Source organism: Grammomys surdaster, unplaced genomic scaffold (assembly GCF_004785775.1).
Source record: "Grammomys surdaster isolate TR1022 unplaced genomic scaffold, NIH_TR_1.0 185, whole genome shotgun sequence".
Classification (NCBI taxonomy): Eukaryota; Metazoa; Chordata; class Mammalia; order Rodentia; family Muridae; genus Grammomys; species Grammomys surdaster.
The window spans coordinates 4,293,869-4,311,415 of record NW_021604630.1 but is presented as its reverse complement, the minus strand read 5'-3'; the positions used below and the strand labels follow the sequence as shown (position 1 = coordinate 4,311,415).

The 17,547-nt window shown below is 41.0% G+C and overlaps 1 protein-coding gene across 1 annotated transcript; it reads right to left on the bottom strand.

The window, feature by feature from the left end:
• Nucleotides 1-584: 584 nt before the first annotated feature.
• Nucleotides 585-15,425, bottom strand: LOC114621799 (putative ankyrin repeat domain-containing protein 19). The gene is made up of 9 exons (XM_028768140.1): nucleotides 15,181-15,425; nucleotides 13,310-13,424; nucleotides 12,975-13,148; nucleotides 10,030-10,136; nucleotides 8,243-8,380; nucleotides 5,526-5,587; nucleotides 4,803-4,838; nucleotides 2,947-2,983; nucleotides 585-696 (listed from the first exon to the last, which is right to left on the bottom strand). Exons 1-9 carry the CDS (start codon nucleotides 15,423-15,425, stop codon nucleotides 585-587), a joined length of 1,026 nt encoding a protein of 341 aa, XP_028623973.1.
• Between the last annotated feature and the right edge of the window lie 2,122 nt (nucleotides 15,426-17,547).

The window sequence follows — 17,547 nt, the reverse complement described above, 5'->3', positions numbered from 1 at the left end:
TCAGATATTTTACAAATACACAGCTTTCATTTTATGGTTCAACATACACAAATCGATAAGTGAAATAAACCAGATAAATGGACTTAAAAACAAAAATCAGGACACCGCGCCACACCCCACACCTCTGCATGCTTCCCAGATGTCAAAAAAAAAAAAAAAAAGAAGACAAGAAACATGAAAAACTTAAAGGCAAACTTAAATTGCTAGATTCCCTGTTCTGTTGAAAGTAAAGGCACCATGGAAAATGGTTGCTATAATAACAAATTGAATCTATTAAATACTTATTTGGATATTATAAAAATCATGTTAGTACAATTTTAAAAATCACAGCGAATTACATTTATCCAAATAATCACTGACCAAATTTCAAATTTCTTCTATTATTGGAAACCTAATGCAATTTCTTTTGGGCTCCGTATTTTTCTACCATTAGACCGCAAAGTAGTTACCAGTCCTTCTGATTACTTACCAATTTGACAAGTGTTTTCAGCCTGCTCGTAATCCTGTTTCTGCCAACTAACTTTCCATGTACTGACATGGCATCCATACCACTAGTGAACATTCAGAATAAACCAAAAACAAACTTAGGCCAAGGAAAGTAACTCCGCAGAGGAGCAATTTACCCTGGTATCACAACTGTTCTCTTCACCCTTCATTGCAAGCACGGGAGTCTCGGGGCTAGGACAACTGGAGATCCTGCGGAGCAAAGCAAGCAGTAAGAACGGGTGAGCATGGTTCTGTACAAGTTCAGCTGCTTGCATATGAAACGACACTTCTTCGCCGGAGTGAATACGACGTGACCTCTTACTGAACAATGGCTCTCAACTCAAAATATCAAGGTCAGTCTCCTGAAGAATTTTTAAATCTGTACAAAAGTCAAACTAAACATTAGTTCTATGTGTGGATAAGCAGAATGTCCTTCCCCAAAAGACTGGATACTTTAAATTTTTAAATTCCAATTATTTCCCAGTCCTCTTGCATTTTTCGTGTTTACATAAAGAATCAAACACTTAAGAACTTTCAAAAGTCCCCAGACACACGAGGGGAAAGACTTCTGTAAAACCAGTCTCCCGTTGTCGGCACTCTTCCTCCGGATCCTCTAGAACTACTTTTTGCGGTTGACTTCCAGTTCTACTTCCGCAGGACTCAAGGAGAATCTCCAGAATTAATATCTCCAGCCCGGGAATATCCTAAGTAAAGATGCATTCAAAGCATCAAGCTAAGCAGAGCTTCAACTATCCACACAGCCATTTTACTACTACCCAACAGAGCCTTGGGGACTTCAGTGCCAGGAGATCCTAAACCGGTCCTGCTCACCATCCAGGTTCAGCAAAGCTGGAGGGAGAAACCCGCCTCAGCCACAGGCACACCTTGTTCCTCAACTTCTAACGCCCTGGTGCTTGGTGGGCCCTAAGGCATCTTGTAAGTTGAGGTGACATAAATAGTTATCTAAGTTTAGCTGTTACAGAGACTGACCCCCGCAATGGCTCAAATTATTCTACGGACATTCAACAGAAGTGCTGATGTCTTTCCATTCCTCCGAGCAAACAAACAAGCAGCATCTTTATCAAGACTGCCATGGGTGTTTCACGTTTATGTGCAGGCACGTTTTAATGGGCCTGCATATAAACGTTCAATATCTTGGGTCCTTAATCCCTGTCTTCTTCTTACCAAATTTATTAAATATGCCTGCATTCCAGTCTTTTCTCTAAAACCACTTTTCTATTGAAACCAGTCTCCTCCTGCTTATCCATGTCATCTGTTTGTTAACAGCATTCTATCATCATCATCATCATCATCATCATCATTCACTTTACGTCCTGATGGCAGCCCCCTATCTCCTCCCAGTCTCACTCTCTGTTAACACCATTCTTTTCCTCCACTCTCTTAATTTTATTCTTATCCTGTGCCAGTGCAATTACTGGGCTCCCTTCCCAGTTACTTTATTAAAATATCCATCTATAGAATCAAGCATAAGATGACAATTGGCCTGAATACTAAGGCCCGTGAGTCTAACATCATCTGTGCCCTGTGCCACTTTTTTGTCCATCCAGGGAATTCACATTCACATCTTTGGAGTTTTCAGTTCTCCATCTGGATGAAGTACAGGAGTATATTTTGATTGGTTCTTTGATTCCTTCAAATTCTAAAAATTCTTAATGCTTTTTAATCTTCTCTGCAGGAAAACAGAATATTTCGCTGGCAGCAATTTTACAAACAGGACAAACGAGAGGGAAACCAGAAAAGCTGATTTACAGAAAAAAAAAATTATCATCACACACAAAAAAAAGCCAAGAGTAGATAAAATAAAATGTCATTTGAGTAAGTATGCATAGAAGCTTAAAGGAAAAACAAAATGAAAAATTAGTAATCAGAATAAAATTTCCAAATATCTTCTTCAAAGTATTAAATACAATATAGATCATATGCTCAGCACACAAATACGCTTCATTGCCAGAAGAGAAAATTCTCTCTTGAAGTTGTTCCTGTGGCCCTAAGTCCACGTATGTAAGGGACGCAGACAACTGTTGGTACTCAAGACATGGTTACCGACTAACACTGCAATTATCAAAGTTCTCAGACAAATGTGTGTGGTATAGCTGTACTTCCCAATAAAATCCCAAAGGAGCTCATCTATAAATTCGGCTTTCAAGATTGATCTGACATAGACCTTATCTAGCTCTCGAGGGCTACATGGGTCCTCGTCAACCTGTGGATAATGGAGAGAATGGATTGGGCAGCCAGCAAGATGGCAGTCAAAGCATGAATGGGCGACTCTCGGTTGCAGCTGCCTAGTTAGTGAGAAACAAACAGTGATGATAACAACAGTATTTGAACTGTAAAATGTGGTGCCTCCCATGGAGGAATGCTAACTAGATGCTTCTTTCTCTTCTGTCCACTCAATACTTTCATGACAAACAGATTTTATCAGCGTGTAAGACTTACTTGGCTAATGAGTCATTTCCAGCATCTATTTGTTCTGCTAAAGAAAGACATAAAAATGCACTTTAAACCAATGAAAGGAAAGTATCAAATATTCAAAATCAATGACTTGGGAGCTCTGCCGGAAGGATGTTCATTGGGAAACGGACTGTGGGAGTCCCCCACAGTACTATAATATGGGTTATACTGCTGGTGGAGCAATGAATGCATTAAGATTCTTTCTCTTGTTTGTATTAGTGGGACACAAGGAGAAAGAAAAAAACAACATTTATGAAACGTAAGCTGTTGTGTGCAGTGACTATAATCCCAGCAGACTAGTATGAGACTAACTTAAAATGATGTCATATTCTAAAATAATGACATCAAGAAAACCGCCTGACATATCTGGATCAACAGCATAGGGAATTAAGGGGATATGGTCTACGGCCATACCACTCTGAACACTCTTAATCACATCCAATAAGAGAATAAGTGGGCTATAACAGAAGAGCGGTTCTTCAAGTAATCGGTTTTCCAGGTTAGGATGAAGATATCCCAAAGACACTTACCTATAGACATTGTACCCTGTAGGGGAAGGATTCAAAACACAAAACCAGGAAGAAGGGCCTTGCAAAGACTTTCCAGGTGCTAATGAAAAGCCTCAAGAGTCAGCAGTGCGATGGTTGTACTAGCTGTGACGGTTTGCATATGTTCAGCCCAGGGCGTGGCACATTAGAGGGTGTGGCCCTATTGGAGTAGGTGTGTCACTGTGGGTGTGGGCTTTAAGACCCTCACTCTAGCTGCCTGGAAGTCAGTATTCTGCTAGCAGCCTTCAGATGAAGATGTAGAACTCTCAGCTTCTCATGCACCATGCCTGCCTGGATGCTGCCATGTTCCTGCCTTGATGATACTGGACTAAACCTCTGAACCTGTAAGCCAGCCTCAACATAAATGTTGTATTTTATAAGGCTTGCCTTGTTCATAGTGTCTGTTCACAACAGTAAAACCCTAACTAAGACATTAAACAATATGCTTTCTCGGTGAAAGCTATTTCTCGTTCTTCTTATCTGTAGGACAAAGTTCAAATCCATTTAACATTCTTTCTCCGGCAGAAAAATTATTAGAGCATTTCCTTGAGAATTTATCCATTCTGAACTGCACCTAACACAGAAACATTTAAAGGAACCAGAGCGGCCGTATGTTACCTGGGAAGATATGCTCTTTTTAAACGTACAGCTTTGTGAAGTTGTTAAGAGCCTACTAGACATAACTAGAACATGATGGTCCAATCACTGCCACCAGTACAAGCATGACATCATTTCTCTCAAACTCTTTTATTAGGGAGCAAACTGCTATAAAGACAGAGGTTGGGGGGTGGGGAGATGGGCGAGATGGCTTTAGCGGTTAAAAGCACTTACTGCTCTTGCAGAGGATCAAGTCCCAACATTCACAGGGATGCTCTCAACTGTCTATAACTGCATTCCAGGAGATCCGACGCCCTCTTCTGGCCTTCACCAGCACTTCACACATGATGCATGTACATACAGGGAAAATGCTCATGCACTTAAATAAAGTCATTTTTATAAAAGCTTTTGGAGGGCAATGAGATGGCCCATGAGGCAATGTCACTTAGCATGCAGGCCTGACCATTCAAGTCAATAGAACCCATGTAAGGGGAGAAGGAGAGAACTAACATCACAAAGCAGTCCTCTGACCTGCATGTGCATGCCCATAATGTGTTCTCACAAACATAACAATATATTAGTTTAATTTTTAAAATATATATATATATGGCTTTTAACATTTTTCATACCTTCTGGTGGTGAGCAAAAACAATAGGAATAAAAAGCTGGAGATAAAGAAAGTTATGCAGCACTTACCCAAAACTCGGGAGGTCTTGGGTTCAACTTCTACTTCTATAAAAACAAAAGTTTTGGTTGGTTTTGTTTTCTCCCTCCTCTTTCTGTTCTGTGGGTATGTCTCTGTCTCTCTGTGTCTCTGTTTCTCTGTATGCACGTGTTCATGGGGGTGGGGTTATCTATGTGCATACATGTGCTTGCATGTGAAGTCAAGATGTCAATATTAAGGTTCTTCCTCAGTGACTCTCCACATGATTTTTTTTTCAAAAGATCACACTTCCTATTGTCAAGTTCATTTAATTTATGTCTGAGATCATTCTGACCTGTAGACTATTCAGAAAGAACTCAAGAAAATATGAATGTAATTTTCAGTCTTTTTGAGTGAAAACTTTATATATATATTTTTATTGGATGTTTTATTTACATTTCATATGTTATCCCCTTACCCCATTCCCCCCACCCCCCGTCCAGGAACCCCCTATCCCATCACCCCTCCTCCTGCTTCTCTGCAGATGTGCCCCTACATAGCCCCCACTCCCACCTCCCCACCCTCAAATTCCCACCCACTGGGGTGTCCAGCCTTCATGAGACCAAGGATCTCTTCTCCCACCTATGCCCGACAGGGCCATCCTCCCTTATATATACAGCTGGAGCCATGGATCCCTCCCTAAGAGTGAAAACTTTCTTAGTTTGACATTTTTGTGTATGTTAGGACTGCAAAGAGCAGTTCATTATAAGTCTTACCTGGTTTGTTGCGTTTTTTGTTAATATATAGATTTTCTTCAAAATCCAGAAGTGTCTGTCTACTGTTGTGTGAAAAATAATAAACACAATTACTACTTTGATACTGATTTTTAAAAACGCATTTTAGTACATTTAGTCCTTAAGATATTACAGGGGCTGGGGGCAGGGGTGTAACTCCATTGGCAGAGTGTTTGCCTAGCACGCACCAAGCCTTGGTTCTGTCTCTACCATCACATATAGCCAGGCACAGTGGTGACACACACCTGTAATCACAGCATTTGGGAGGTGGGGGCAGAAAGATCAGCAGGCCCAAGGTCAACCCTAGAAACACAGTGAACTCAAGGCCACATGAGGTACGTGAGACCCTGCCTCTCAGTAAAGACTATCACTGGAAATAGTAGAGGAACCACTCGACGTTTTTACCTCATGTTTGAAATTTATGAGCTCTGAGTCTTTTAATGAAACGTATAATGAGAGATGAAAAAAGATGAAAGCAAAGGGGGCATGAAATGAGAGAAATAAAGCTTAGGGGATAGACGGGATTTGCTTGACAAGCAGTGATGTCCCCTGATGTCAGAGGATATCCTCCCTCCACAACTAAGACTATTGTGCAAGTTCTTTCCCATAGCTATTGTTATTCATAAATAAATAAATAAGGATTTCACTGCTTGCATCCTGTATGCTTCTTTTTAAGATTTTGTGTGACAGTATTAAAACATGTGCAGGGAGATACCGAAGCCAACACGTATTTCCTGGTGCTGAGCTCTTTTTCAACTCCAAATAAAGGCTAATGTGTATTTCTTTGCACTGTCTAAAATTCAAATATTACAGCTGCTTAGAAAATGTTATAAGCCCTCACTTTTTGGTTATGAGCTGTTCTGTTTTGTGGCTTATAATTCAGAGAAAATGCATTGTTTAACCATTTGAAGCTAAGCGTTTTATCAATATATTACCTGATTCATTAATGACTGCTTACTGTTACTAAAATAATCAGTCCCACTGAGGGCAGAAAGGGAATTCATCCCAACACCTGGCTTCGCTCTCATCTTTATCCTCCCCTGCCTATTTTAAATCATCATAATTATCTCCAAATAACTCTATTTTCTTTTTCCTTTTTGTTTTGTTTTGGTTGGTTGGTTTTTTGAGACAGAGTTTCTCTGTGTAACAGCCTTGGCTAGCCTAGAACTCTCTTCGTAGACCAGGCTGGCCTCAAACTCACAGAAATCCGCTACCTCTGTCTCCCAAGTGCTGCGGCTAAAGGTGTGCACCACCACACCCAGCTACCTCAGCTACCTGATGTGATTTTGTTCTCTTATGTCCTACAGGTCTTTAAATCCAGAGATGTGCTTAGCTGCTTCTTTGTGGGGAAGAATTAAAAAGTCTCTGTAAACCTGAGACCAGGGCTGAAATAACTTGGGAAATTTTTTTTTCCCCCACCCCACCCCCCAACTTGGGAAATTTTTACTGCTATAGACAGAAGGACAGAAAGAGACAGAAACAGGGAGAGGGAAAATGTTACTACTACAGACCGAGAGAGAGAGAGAGAGAGAGAGAGAGAGAGAGAGAGAGAGAGAGAGAGAGGAAGAAGAGAAGAAGAAAGAGAGACAGAGAGAGAGAGAGAGAGAGAGAGAGAGAGAGAGAGAGAGCAGCTCTGGACAGGTTAATACGGTGCATCCCAGCACCTGGGAAAAGATACATAAAGGGTATGATTGGCTTGTGGTACAGATCTAGTATTAATCAATAGAGAAACTTCACGGGGTTTCTGCAACATGATTTGAACTTTTATACAGTTTATATCTGTCAGCAAATATCTCGATGCAAATTGACCAAAAAAAGTCTAAGCTAATAGGTGAGTTCTGTATAAGATACTGAATGGGTGGGAAGGGCCAGATTGCTAACAACGTTTGTGGCAGAAGGCAGGAAGTCCAATTGCCAAAAGATGATGTGTTGCTTTAAGAATAACAGTTGGATTTTACAAAATAAGTCCATGTGAGCTTAAGATATGGTAACTTTCAGGGCTAAGTGTATATTTTACTGAGGACTTAGAGGTCTGGCTTAGTGTGGACAGCGTGGTCGTTAAGATTATCTGGTACTCAATTTCGGGGCATGTTTTAATAGTGATGGAACCAACAGACAAAAAGAATGATGGGCTATCATTCTGCTCGGTCTGATTTTTCTAAAGAAAATTGGCTTCCTTGGATCTAAGAAACCCCTTTGGCTGCTGGAGAATCAAGGAGTAAGGTACAGAAGATAGCTCCCACAGGAAAGTGGGACTGTGTGCTAAAACGGACATTTCAAGACCTGACTGGACACTCGGCTTATTGAAAAGATCAGAAATGGGGTAGATACTATTTAGACCCCATTTCTAGGGGTTATATTTCAGGATAACATGGAAAAATGCTGAGATTCCTAAGGTTAAATATGTCTTTAGATCTCTTAGCTGAGATTTTAGTAAAATGATGGGAGACTCGCCTGAAACATACCAGGCACCGGGTCCAATGCGCAACATCCGCCAAAATAAGCTCAGCATAAGTATTCTGTTCCCAATGCAGTCCCTAGCTATGTTTCTACATTCCTGACTGACTGAGTGGACTAAGTCACTGCCATTCTGAAACTGCCTGCACAGTACAACGTCGCCTCGACAGGATGATGCAATAGCTGTGTTTGCTTTTGAACTTCAAGATAATTTTACTTAATATGTTCATGGAAATACTTACAAAGTACAGTGGCCTTCAATAGCGTAACGTAGTGCTGTCCATCCAAAGACATCCTTGTAGAAGAAATCAATACCTTTCTCAAGGAGTAATATAGCCAGATCTCTTGATCCACATCTTATAGCGTATATCAAGGTGTTTCTAAAACAGCAGATATATAGATTCACTGTTATAAAATGAATGAAATTAGTTAAATCTACATAGATGTGTCCTGACAACTTAATGTCTTGTCTGGCTGTGTACAATTGACCATTTTCTAACCAGACATAGCATCATGGGACCACAGTTGTTCCTCTTTGTTGGGCTATATCCCAAGATAAAGAAGAACACATACAGAAAATCTTTTTGCCCATTGTTTTGTTTGAAGTAGAACCCCTGACTTCATGACCTTTGAAAGAAAATAGCTGTGCTTACGCCATGCATCTGAAGTAGCTGAAGAAGAATTCACATACACTAACCTGTTATATACATATTACATATACATTTCTTAATAAGCTGAAGATTATATAATTCAATGAATGCTTTGAAATAATTCAGTGAATGATTTGAGCAATAGTACTATGAAAACAATAATAAAATTGATGGTGCTTGCAGTTAATGATGTTAACAACTGTGTGCTATACACTAAATAAATGCCATGTAAAGAATCCTATAACCACTTATCAAGGATGTTATCCTCTGTTTCAAATCAGGGGGTATATTTTGCTGTGGGCATCCTTCTGAAGATGATGTGCCTAGCTACTGGGAAAACTGAGAACTACATCCAGTCTTGAATGAATCTAAAGCCTGCTCTCTTATCACTTGCTTATGACTTACCTTCATTAAAGTTTATCCAATTAACACTGTCTTATCCCCCTTCCGTGGCCAAGTAAATATAAATTAATTAAAATAAATCGGGGAGGGTGAAGAACATTTAGTAACAATAAATAAAGTCACGTAAGGATAAGCCGATATCAATATTCTACAAAGAAAAGCAAATTAAAGAGCCATCCCTCATATTACAGTTTTCTAATCCTGGAATATAGTGTCTCCAAGTACGCAAGAAGGAAAACGTGTGGATACTCTAAGATCTCCGCGACCTCGTTAGAGAGGTTTTCCTGCCTAGTGAGCAGTGATTAATGCAGAAACTCACAGACCAAACTGGAGTGCAGGTATTGTTAATTTAAAAATAAAAAGAGAGGACATGAAGTTGGGGTAAAAAGATTGGGGAAGAACAGACAGGAGTTAAGGGGAACAGCTGGGGTTGAGCATGATCGAAATAGGTCACATGAAATTTTCAGAGTTACTGAAAAACTATTTTAAGTAAGATAAATAAGTAAAAAAAAAAAAAAAAAACCTTAAAAATGAGAAAAAAAGGAAATACCTTAAGAGGGTCAAACAGTTTTATTGTGAATTGAACAAATCATACTAAAAGTTCATATATTTTAAAGACAAATGAAACTCATTTATCTCATAAACTCCTCAGTCAGTGCTATAAGGCAATGTGACTGTACATACATTTTGTGTGTGTGTGTGTGTTTGTGTGTGTACACGTGTGTACGCACACGCGCATGAGTGCTATTATTATTATTATTATTATTATTATTATTATTATTATTATTGTTATTTGCATTGCTCACTTCAAACAATTGCTGCTTCCCTAACAGACGAAACTGACACTATGTGTTTGCTTTCACTGTATCCTTGTAAGTTACTCCTCTTCTCCCGCCCACATGTTTCTGAGTTGAGTGACTGTTACCAGTCCAGAATCCCACTAAGGTTACATTTCTTTTGAGTTCAAGTGACTTTACCTTTGCAGCTCATCTGCAACATGTATATCTGCTCCCATTTTTACCAAAAACTCTGCCACCTCCACCCTCTTTTCTCTGAGTGCCAGCAACAGCGGTGTGAAGCCATCCTGCAAAAACGACAAAACCAACTTGTAGTTTAAAAAAAATTAGAGCTGACCCAAAAATCTTACAAAGGACGGTACAAATACAAACATTAAGAAAACTGTAAAATCATGGCGGATAAGTACACTTGGGCCTCAAACAACGTGACCACCTTCTGCATGGGCACCCAAAGGTACAAGGTTCAAGGGAGGCAGGGCTTAATTCTTTGGGAGCAATGTGAAGTTAAGGTTTGTGCAGAAGCCTCCTGAAGCTTAACAGTAGGTTCAAGTCATGGAGGAAACTGAGTGAGTGGAGCCAGGGCCACATTGAGCCCATGTCCCCTGTGTTTTCATTGCTGTTGTGGTGTGTTTTCCAGTAGGTATATATAAGTCAAGTGTGTTTTAGGAATATAAGCCTTCCAAAATGTAATAAAAAGACTCATCCGTCATAGTTAGGCAGGAAGAATCCTGCCTTTGATAATTTATACACCACTTGTGTTCAATTTTTCCAGCATTTACAAAATGATCAATACTAGTCACATAGAAGCTGAAGTTAAATGGTTCCTATCGACTTTGTAGTGTGGTGTGTGTGTGTGTGTGTGTGTGTGTGTGTGTGTGTGTTTACAACTACCAGGCTTTATCAACTGAGCATCATTGGTGACCAAACAGATAACCATTCAAGCAACAAGAAAATTCATGTTTTCTTATGTCCTCACAGAGAAAATTCTGTTTGCATTTGACATTTAAGCATCTGTTAACTTGAAGAATGTACTGATGTGAAACCTTTAAAAAAGAAATCTCTACTTATGAAATCTTTGAAGACCCTCTAAAAGTAGAGAACAATTATTGATAGAAGAAAAGTGGTTCAGTCTATAAGCTAGTAGTCACTATTGATTGTGAGAGATTGCTTTGATTGTCAACTTGACACAACCTGGAATCACCCAGGAAGAGAGTCTCAATGAGGAAGTGTCTACATTGGGCTAGCCTATACAAATGTCTATGGCAGACTGTCTTAATTAATGTGAAAAGAGCTGGGCAGTGGTGGCGTATGCCTTTAATCCCAGCACTTGGGAGGCAGAGGCAGGCAGATTTCTAAGTTCGAGGCCAGCCTTGTCTACAGAGTGAGTTCCAGGACAGCCAGGGCTATACAGAGAAACCCTGTCTCAAAAAACAAAGCAAACAAAAAAAAAAAAACACACAAACAAAAATTAATGTGAAAAGGCTCAGCCTGCTGTGGGCGGCACCATTCCCTAGGCAGACACTTGAACTGTTTAAGAGTAAAAACTTCTCAAGGGGGCATAAACGCACTCATTTCTCTCTGCTTTGAGTACAGATGTTATGACACCAACCTATGACCCAAGCTTCAGCTGTGGTTACTTTCCCAAAAATGATAAACCTAGAATTGTCAACTAAAATAAAGCCCTTTCTCCCTGAAGTTGCCTTTCGGTCTGGATTATTTTCTCACAGCCACAAAAAAAAAAAAAAAAAAAAAAAAAAACACCTTGATAACGCTCCATTTAGCTTCTCAACACAGAAGTAAACGGAGAGTTAAGCTAGCATTACTAGAAAGGAAGTAGCATACACTAGCAGTAAGTAGTAGCTAATCAAATTCTAGTTTCTTTAGAGATGTCAGGATTTTAATCCCAGGAATACTTTTAATTCCAGTTATCTGTTTGTGGTCCCCTTTTAAAAACAGAAGTTGTTTCTGAATCTCAAGGAAATATTTTGAGATGCATGCCCATTACTTATTAGATGTACTGAATCAAACCATGCACGACTGCAGCTGAGAGCCAGAACCTACACAAACAGAACTTCAGACTCGTCTGTATGGGCATGGAAGGGAGTCTCTTCATCATTTGGGTATTTGACTGATAAGAGGTACTCAGTGGCTAAAATCAGGGACCATGCAACTCGGAACGCAACAGAATTTCAATATGTAAAAAAAGCAACATATAAACAATTAAATATTTGACACCCCCCTCCCCACCCCCACCCCACTCATCTCGGTAGCAAGCAATTGTACATTTTAGAGCAGAGCTTGTTTCATTGTTGTTGTTTGTTTTGTTTTGTTTTGTTTTGTTTTACCTAAATGGATATCTCTTCCAGAAAATATACCAGTGAACAGCTCCTTCTTCCCTCTATTTTCCACATAATTAGGGCTTAGTCACCACCAGTCTTACATTTCCAGAATCTTCCTTCAACTGATCCCTAGATATGCTGACAGTCAAGTAGCTTTCTTGTTCAAACAACCACAAATTACTACCTTCGACATGAAGAACCACTGCATCAGCACACATTTACTGATTTTTTTTTTACAATTCTCTTGCTTTACTGTCTCAAGTCCCTAATTTTTTTCATTTCATGTAAGTACTTTTCTTGTCTTTGAGTTTTAGCCTAAAGTCATCTCCACTCCACCACACCTCCTCTTCTTCAGCTGTGGGTTACTTGGCAATCATTTGCCAAAAAGCATCGCGATTTTCATTTTACGTAAGTATTTTTGTTGTCTTGGAGTTTTAACCTAAAGCCATTTCCAAAGTAAATTTTGCTGTCTACTGAGGTTGCTTTACAAGGGGGGGGGGGGGAGGGAACGGTGTGAGAGAGAGAGAAAAAAATGAGAAAATTTTACTATTATCAATTTCAGTGATTTCTCACCTATTTCATATGAAACGTGTCAAAGAAAGTGGTACATCAAATATTTCTGTCAAAGTATGGATGTCAAACTCACAGCTTCTACGGTTAAGTCCTTTCTAAATACCACTTAGGAAACACTTGGGTTTCTCAACACGAAACTTCGATCCCCACCCCTGCCACTGTTAAAACATCTATTCCAGAGACTTTTGAGATGAAAATGCCCGTGAACCTTACCTTGGTTTTTTGTTCGATATCAGCGTTGTATTGAAGCAGTAGGGCCGCCATCTCCTCATGCCCGTTGTACACAGCGTAGTGCAAGGCACTGTTGCCACTTTTATCGATAATGTTCGGATTGGCGCCGTGCTCCAGCAGCACGGTCGCGCATTTCTGCTTCCAGCATTGGACAGACTGCAATTTATAACAAGAAACAGACGGTCGGCTCGAGGAATTCAAGATAAAGGTCCCCGCAGGGTTCGCCAGCAAGCAAGAGGTAAAGGAGGTAGAGTTCTTTCCATTGTAAGAGCTTCAACCCCATCTAGCCCATGCTGAAATCAACGGCTGCCACCTACCTTCATCAGAGGTGTGATGTGGTTCTTGTCTAAGGCGTCGATCTCACACTTATTGTTCACTAGAACAGTCACCACTGGTAGCCGGCCATAGACACAGGCAAAATGCAAAGCCGTCCTGTGGGGATGAGAGGAATTCTTATGACACTGTAGAGCACGGTCACAAAACTCACAATTGTTTGTGTAAAGATAACATTAAATATCATGTCATTCTTCTGTCTTCTAAGCAAATCTTCAGTGTTCTTCTTGTTAAGAAGGACAAGATTCACTCTTACTAAAGAAAAGGGATCCTGTTTGAATTCCTATCTCCGTGTGAGCTGTGCATAGATCACATGATCTCCTTCCTGCTAGGGACCAGCTGTGCCACTGAGCTGTTCATTTGAATCTACCAAGAGCAGCTTGTGTGACTAGAAAAAAGTATGGCCCAAAACAAACAAACAAACAAACAAAACTCAATGGCATTTTTGTACACTTTATCTCCTTTTGCTTTGCTTGACCAGTGTGTGTGTGTGTGTGTGTGTGTGTGTGTGTGTGTGTGTTTTATTGGTCTTTTGCTTTTCCGTTCCATGTTTGTGTTTTTATGAGATTTTTTGTGTGAATTTCTTGGGGTTTTTTGGGGGGAGGTGATATTGTTTACTTGTTTCTTAACCAGAGAAAGGGTTGGAGTCCGTGGCTGGGGATGGGGAGGATCTGAGAGGAGTGTTAGGAGGGGAAAGCTTGATAAGAAAACATATGAACCTTTTTTCTTTCAATTAAAAAAAAAAACAGCATTGCCTTTGAATTAAACTTCCCTTAGAATTAATTCTCCTCTCAGCTAAGTCACTTACTAGGTATCTCTCAGCCTTCCTGTGCCTCAGTTTCCTGGTCGAAACAAAAAGGACAGATAGGCAACTGTCTTGAGAAGCCTGCACACAGTCCTTGGTTGGCCTTCTCTATCTTGGGTATCCAGTGTCCTTTACTAAATGTCTCTATTAATTCCTGGGTTTACATCTGTTTAACTTTCTCCAGAAGAAACCCCAAGTCAGCTTCAAAAACATAGTGTTATGAGAAGCCCGAGGAGGAGAGGTGGGAAGAGGGAGGAAAGAGAAAGGGGGTGGAGGAGGAAGAGGGAAAGGAGGGGAAGGGGCGGACACCAAGGGAGGAAGGGGACAGAAGAAGAAGGGGGAGGTAAAGGAAAAAGATGGAGAAGAAGGAAAGGGGGAGGAGGAGGAAGAGCAGGGGGGAAAAGGGGGGGAAGAGCAGGAAGAGACAAGGGAGGGGAGGAGGAAATGGGAAGGAAGAGCTGTTCAGAAGCACGTGTTTTTTTTTTCCCAACACCAGTACGGAAGATCTCCATTTGTATAGCTGCTAGATCACTAGATCACGGCCTTTTTCTTAACACAGCGCCACAGATTGGTGTGCGTGCGTGCTCTGTGAATAGAACCCGTGGTTGGCAAAAACTCAGATTATATCAAATTCAAAATAAATAGATTCTTTTAGGTTTTTAGATCACAAAAAAAAAAAGAACACGTGGTTCACTTTATTCCCCACCCCCAAACCCCAGTCAATATTAAGTTTCAGTGGAAAGCACAGCTCTCGGCCACAGGGACCTCAGCATTTTGACAACAACAGACACTTGACAGAGCTGTGATTGCCAGCTCTGTTGGGCTAAGCAGAGGAGACTAGAAAGCAGTTAAAAGTTCCTGTTTGGCAGTTCAGGACCCAGAACTGAACTCCCAGGTGTGCTGGTCTGGGGTGTGGAGCCCTAGAAGCACAGGCAGACTCCTCCCCTTGCTGGGTGGGGACGCAGGCTCTCAGAGCGACGTCAGGAAGACAACTATTCTCCCACAGTAGCCTGCCCAGGAAGTAAACAGTTGCCCTCCTTCCTCTATTACCTGTCCTTGCGGTCTCTGTCGTGCACGCTGCACTGTCCAAGCATAATGAGAATCTCTATCTGGGCTGCATCGCCCTCAGCTGCAACCCGGTGGATGTGCCCCAAAGGTCTGTATGTTGTATGATATTTCGGATAGTTTGGATTTTCACCGAAGAAAAACTCAGAGACAGTCATTTGTGGGGCATCGCAGAAACCCAAGGGTGTCTTTTCCTTAGCCCCAAAGATTTTCTTCATGGCAAAGGACATTTGGCCTCAGGTCCCTTCCAAACCTCTCATCTTTTCTGGTCCTCGGGCCCAATATTAGGCCTTAGTAGAAACCGAGCCTCACCAATGCACATTTGCACAGAGGACCTCAGGGCTTAAACGTCTGCCAACCAGGGCCTTATACAGTTGGTAGAGGCACAGTTGCCAAGCAACGCCTCTAAGCACAGTGTGCACGTGCCAGTTTGCACAAGTGAGAAAGGGCATGCTACTGACACCGGTAGCATCTCTGAGGCTATGGATAAAGGTGCTGAGTAGGCATGCGCAAAGCCAGCCTGCAATCCAAACGTCAGTGAGGATTGGATGAAAATTTCTATCATTTCAAGCGTGTAACAGTGAGAAAGACACTGTGCATGTTTAGTCGAAAGCGGAGGGCAAAGTGAGGGCAAAGACCTAGTCACAAAAAAAAAAAAAAAAAAAAAAATTGCTCTGAATATGAACTGCACCTCTGGATTCCTTTATCACTTAACTGGGCCCTGCCAACCTTCACGATCTACCATTTGCCAAGTCTGAGCTTGTATCTCTGTTGCTGTGCTAAAACATTAGCTAAAGCAACATGGGACAGACAAGATTTATTTGGCTAGCAGGCTATACATCATCATCAAGGAACCGAGGCTACCCAAAGAGTCTGGGTCAAGGGTTAGGGATACAGTCAACGTTTAAATGTATGCTACTAAAGTACAAAGCCCTGATCCACGATGAGGCAAAAAAGGGAGACAAAAGCGTTGAGTAATATATATTATTGGAGCTTATACATTAGGACATTAGACTATGAAGACTTCACAGAAGAAAATTTGTAAAATTTCGTGGTTTTTTCTTTAAGATATAAACAGTAGTATCAATAGGAATGTTATCCTGGACCACAAAGTAACATTTATTAACATGAAACTTTTATTACAAGAATTATTTTAAGATGTTTTTATGTTTGTGCTTGCAAAATGCATTACCTCAACCTGCACTCAAAATAAAGGAGTCCGTCGACATGGTTGTATAAGACAGGGCGTGAGCTCCTTTGAAGTTTGAGGGGATTTTTTGACACAGAAAATGCATGAATGACCATTCTGCAGACTTCGAGCCAACTGTCAATTCGGTTTAAATTCAGAACAAGACAACAATCTGTTAAACATGTACAAGAAAAAAGCCTTTAAATATGTATAATTTGTGAGTCCCCTACAGGATAGCACAATAAATAATACAGCGTATTGCTTTTCCAAATACATACATGAGTTGAACTTCACTGTTTCTCTGTAATAGTGCCCCTCAACCATTCTTAACAGTTCTGCTGCATGTGAGAAAAGAAATCAACACATCAAATAATGAAAATGGTAATGATTTGCAGCCACAGAAGAAACATTGAATTGCTAATTTTGAATCATAGAAGGATCTCAAGTTGTTCCTGCATGCAAATCTTTTATCCACTAATAAGACAAAGGGAGAACCTGAGGCACAGCAGTGGGTTAAAGCAAAGAGCCATCACCATGGTGAGAACTGTAAGCACTGGTGACAATCCTCAGCACCCCTGTCTGCCAGACACTTCATTAGTTCTTTTAATTCTATCTGTTAATCCCTCAGCCATGACTCAGTGTGAGGCAAGACTTCATTATGGAAGTTAGGACAGTGACAATCCCAGAGGATACCTGACTTTCCTAATGCCCATCAGAGCTGGTAAGTGGGAGAGCTAGAATTCCAATCTGGATCCACCTACAACTAAGCAAACACTTTGAATCGCCTCAAAAGGCTTTTAGAGCCATGAATACTTTATAGAGTGAGTGTGCTTCAGAGTCCTTTCTGAACTGGGTCAATGTCGGCACCACCTCCATTTTCCTTCCCCTTGGATCCTCTCCTGTGCACAGAGCTGTGGAAGGCAGAGCTGATGAGAAGATGGAGCTGGGCCCTGACATAATGCCAGGGAAGAAACTTCAGCCAGGGGGGTCCGGTCCCAGACAGGCAGACTCTGAACTCAAGGAGAACAGTGGGCACAGGCACAGCTAAGTGTGGTTTTCTCTTTGCACTGCTGGGGATGGAAGCCTAGGGCACACTCTCCATCTGAGCCACACACAGCTTTCACTGGTTTGTTACCCCTGCCATGGCACCACCCAGCAACTTC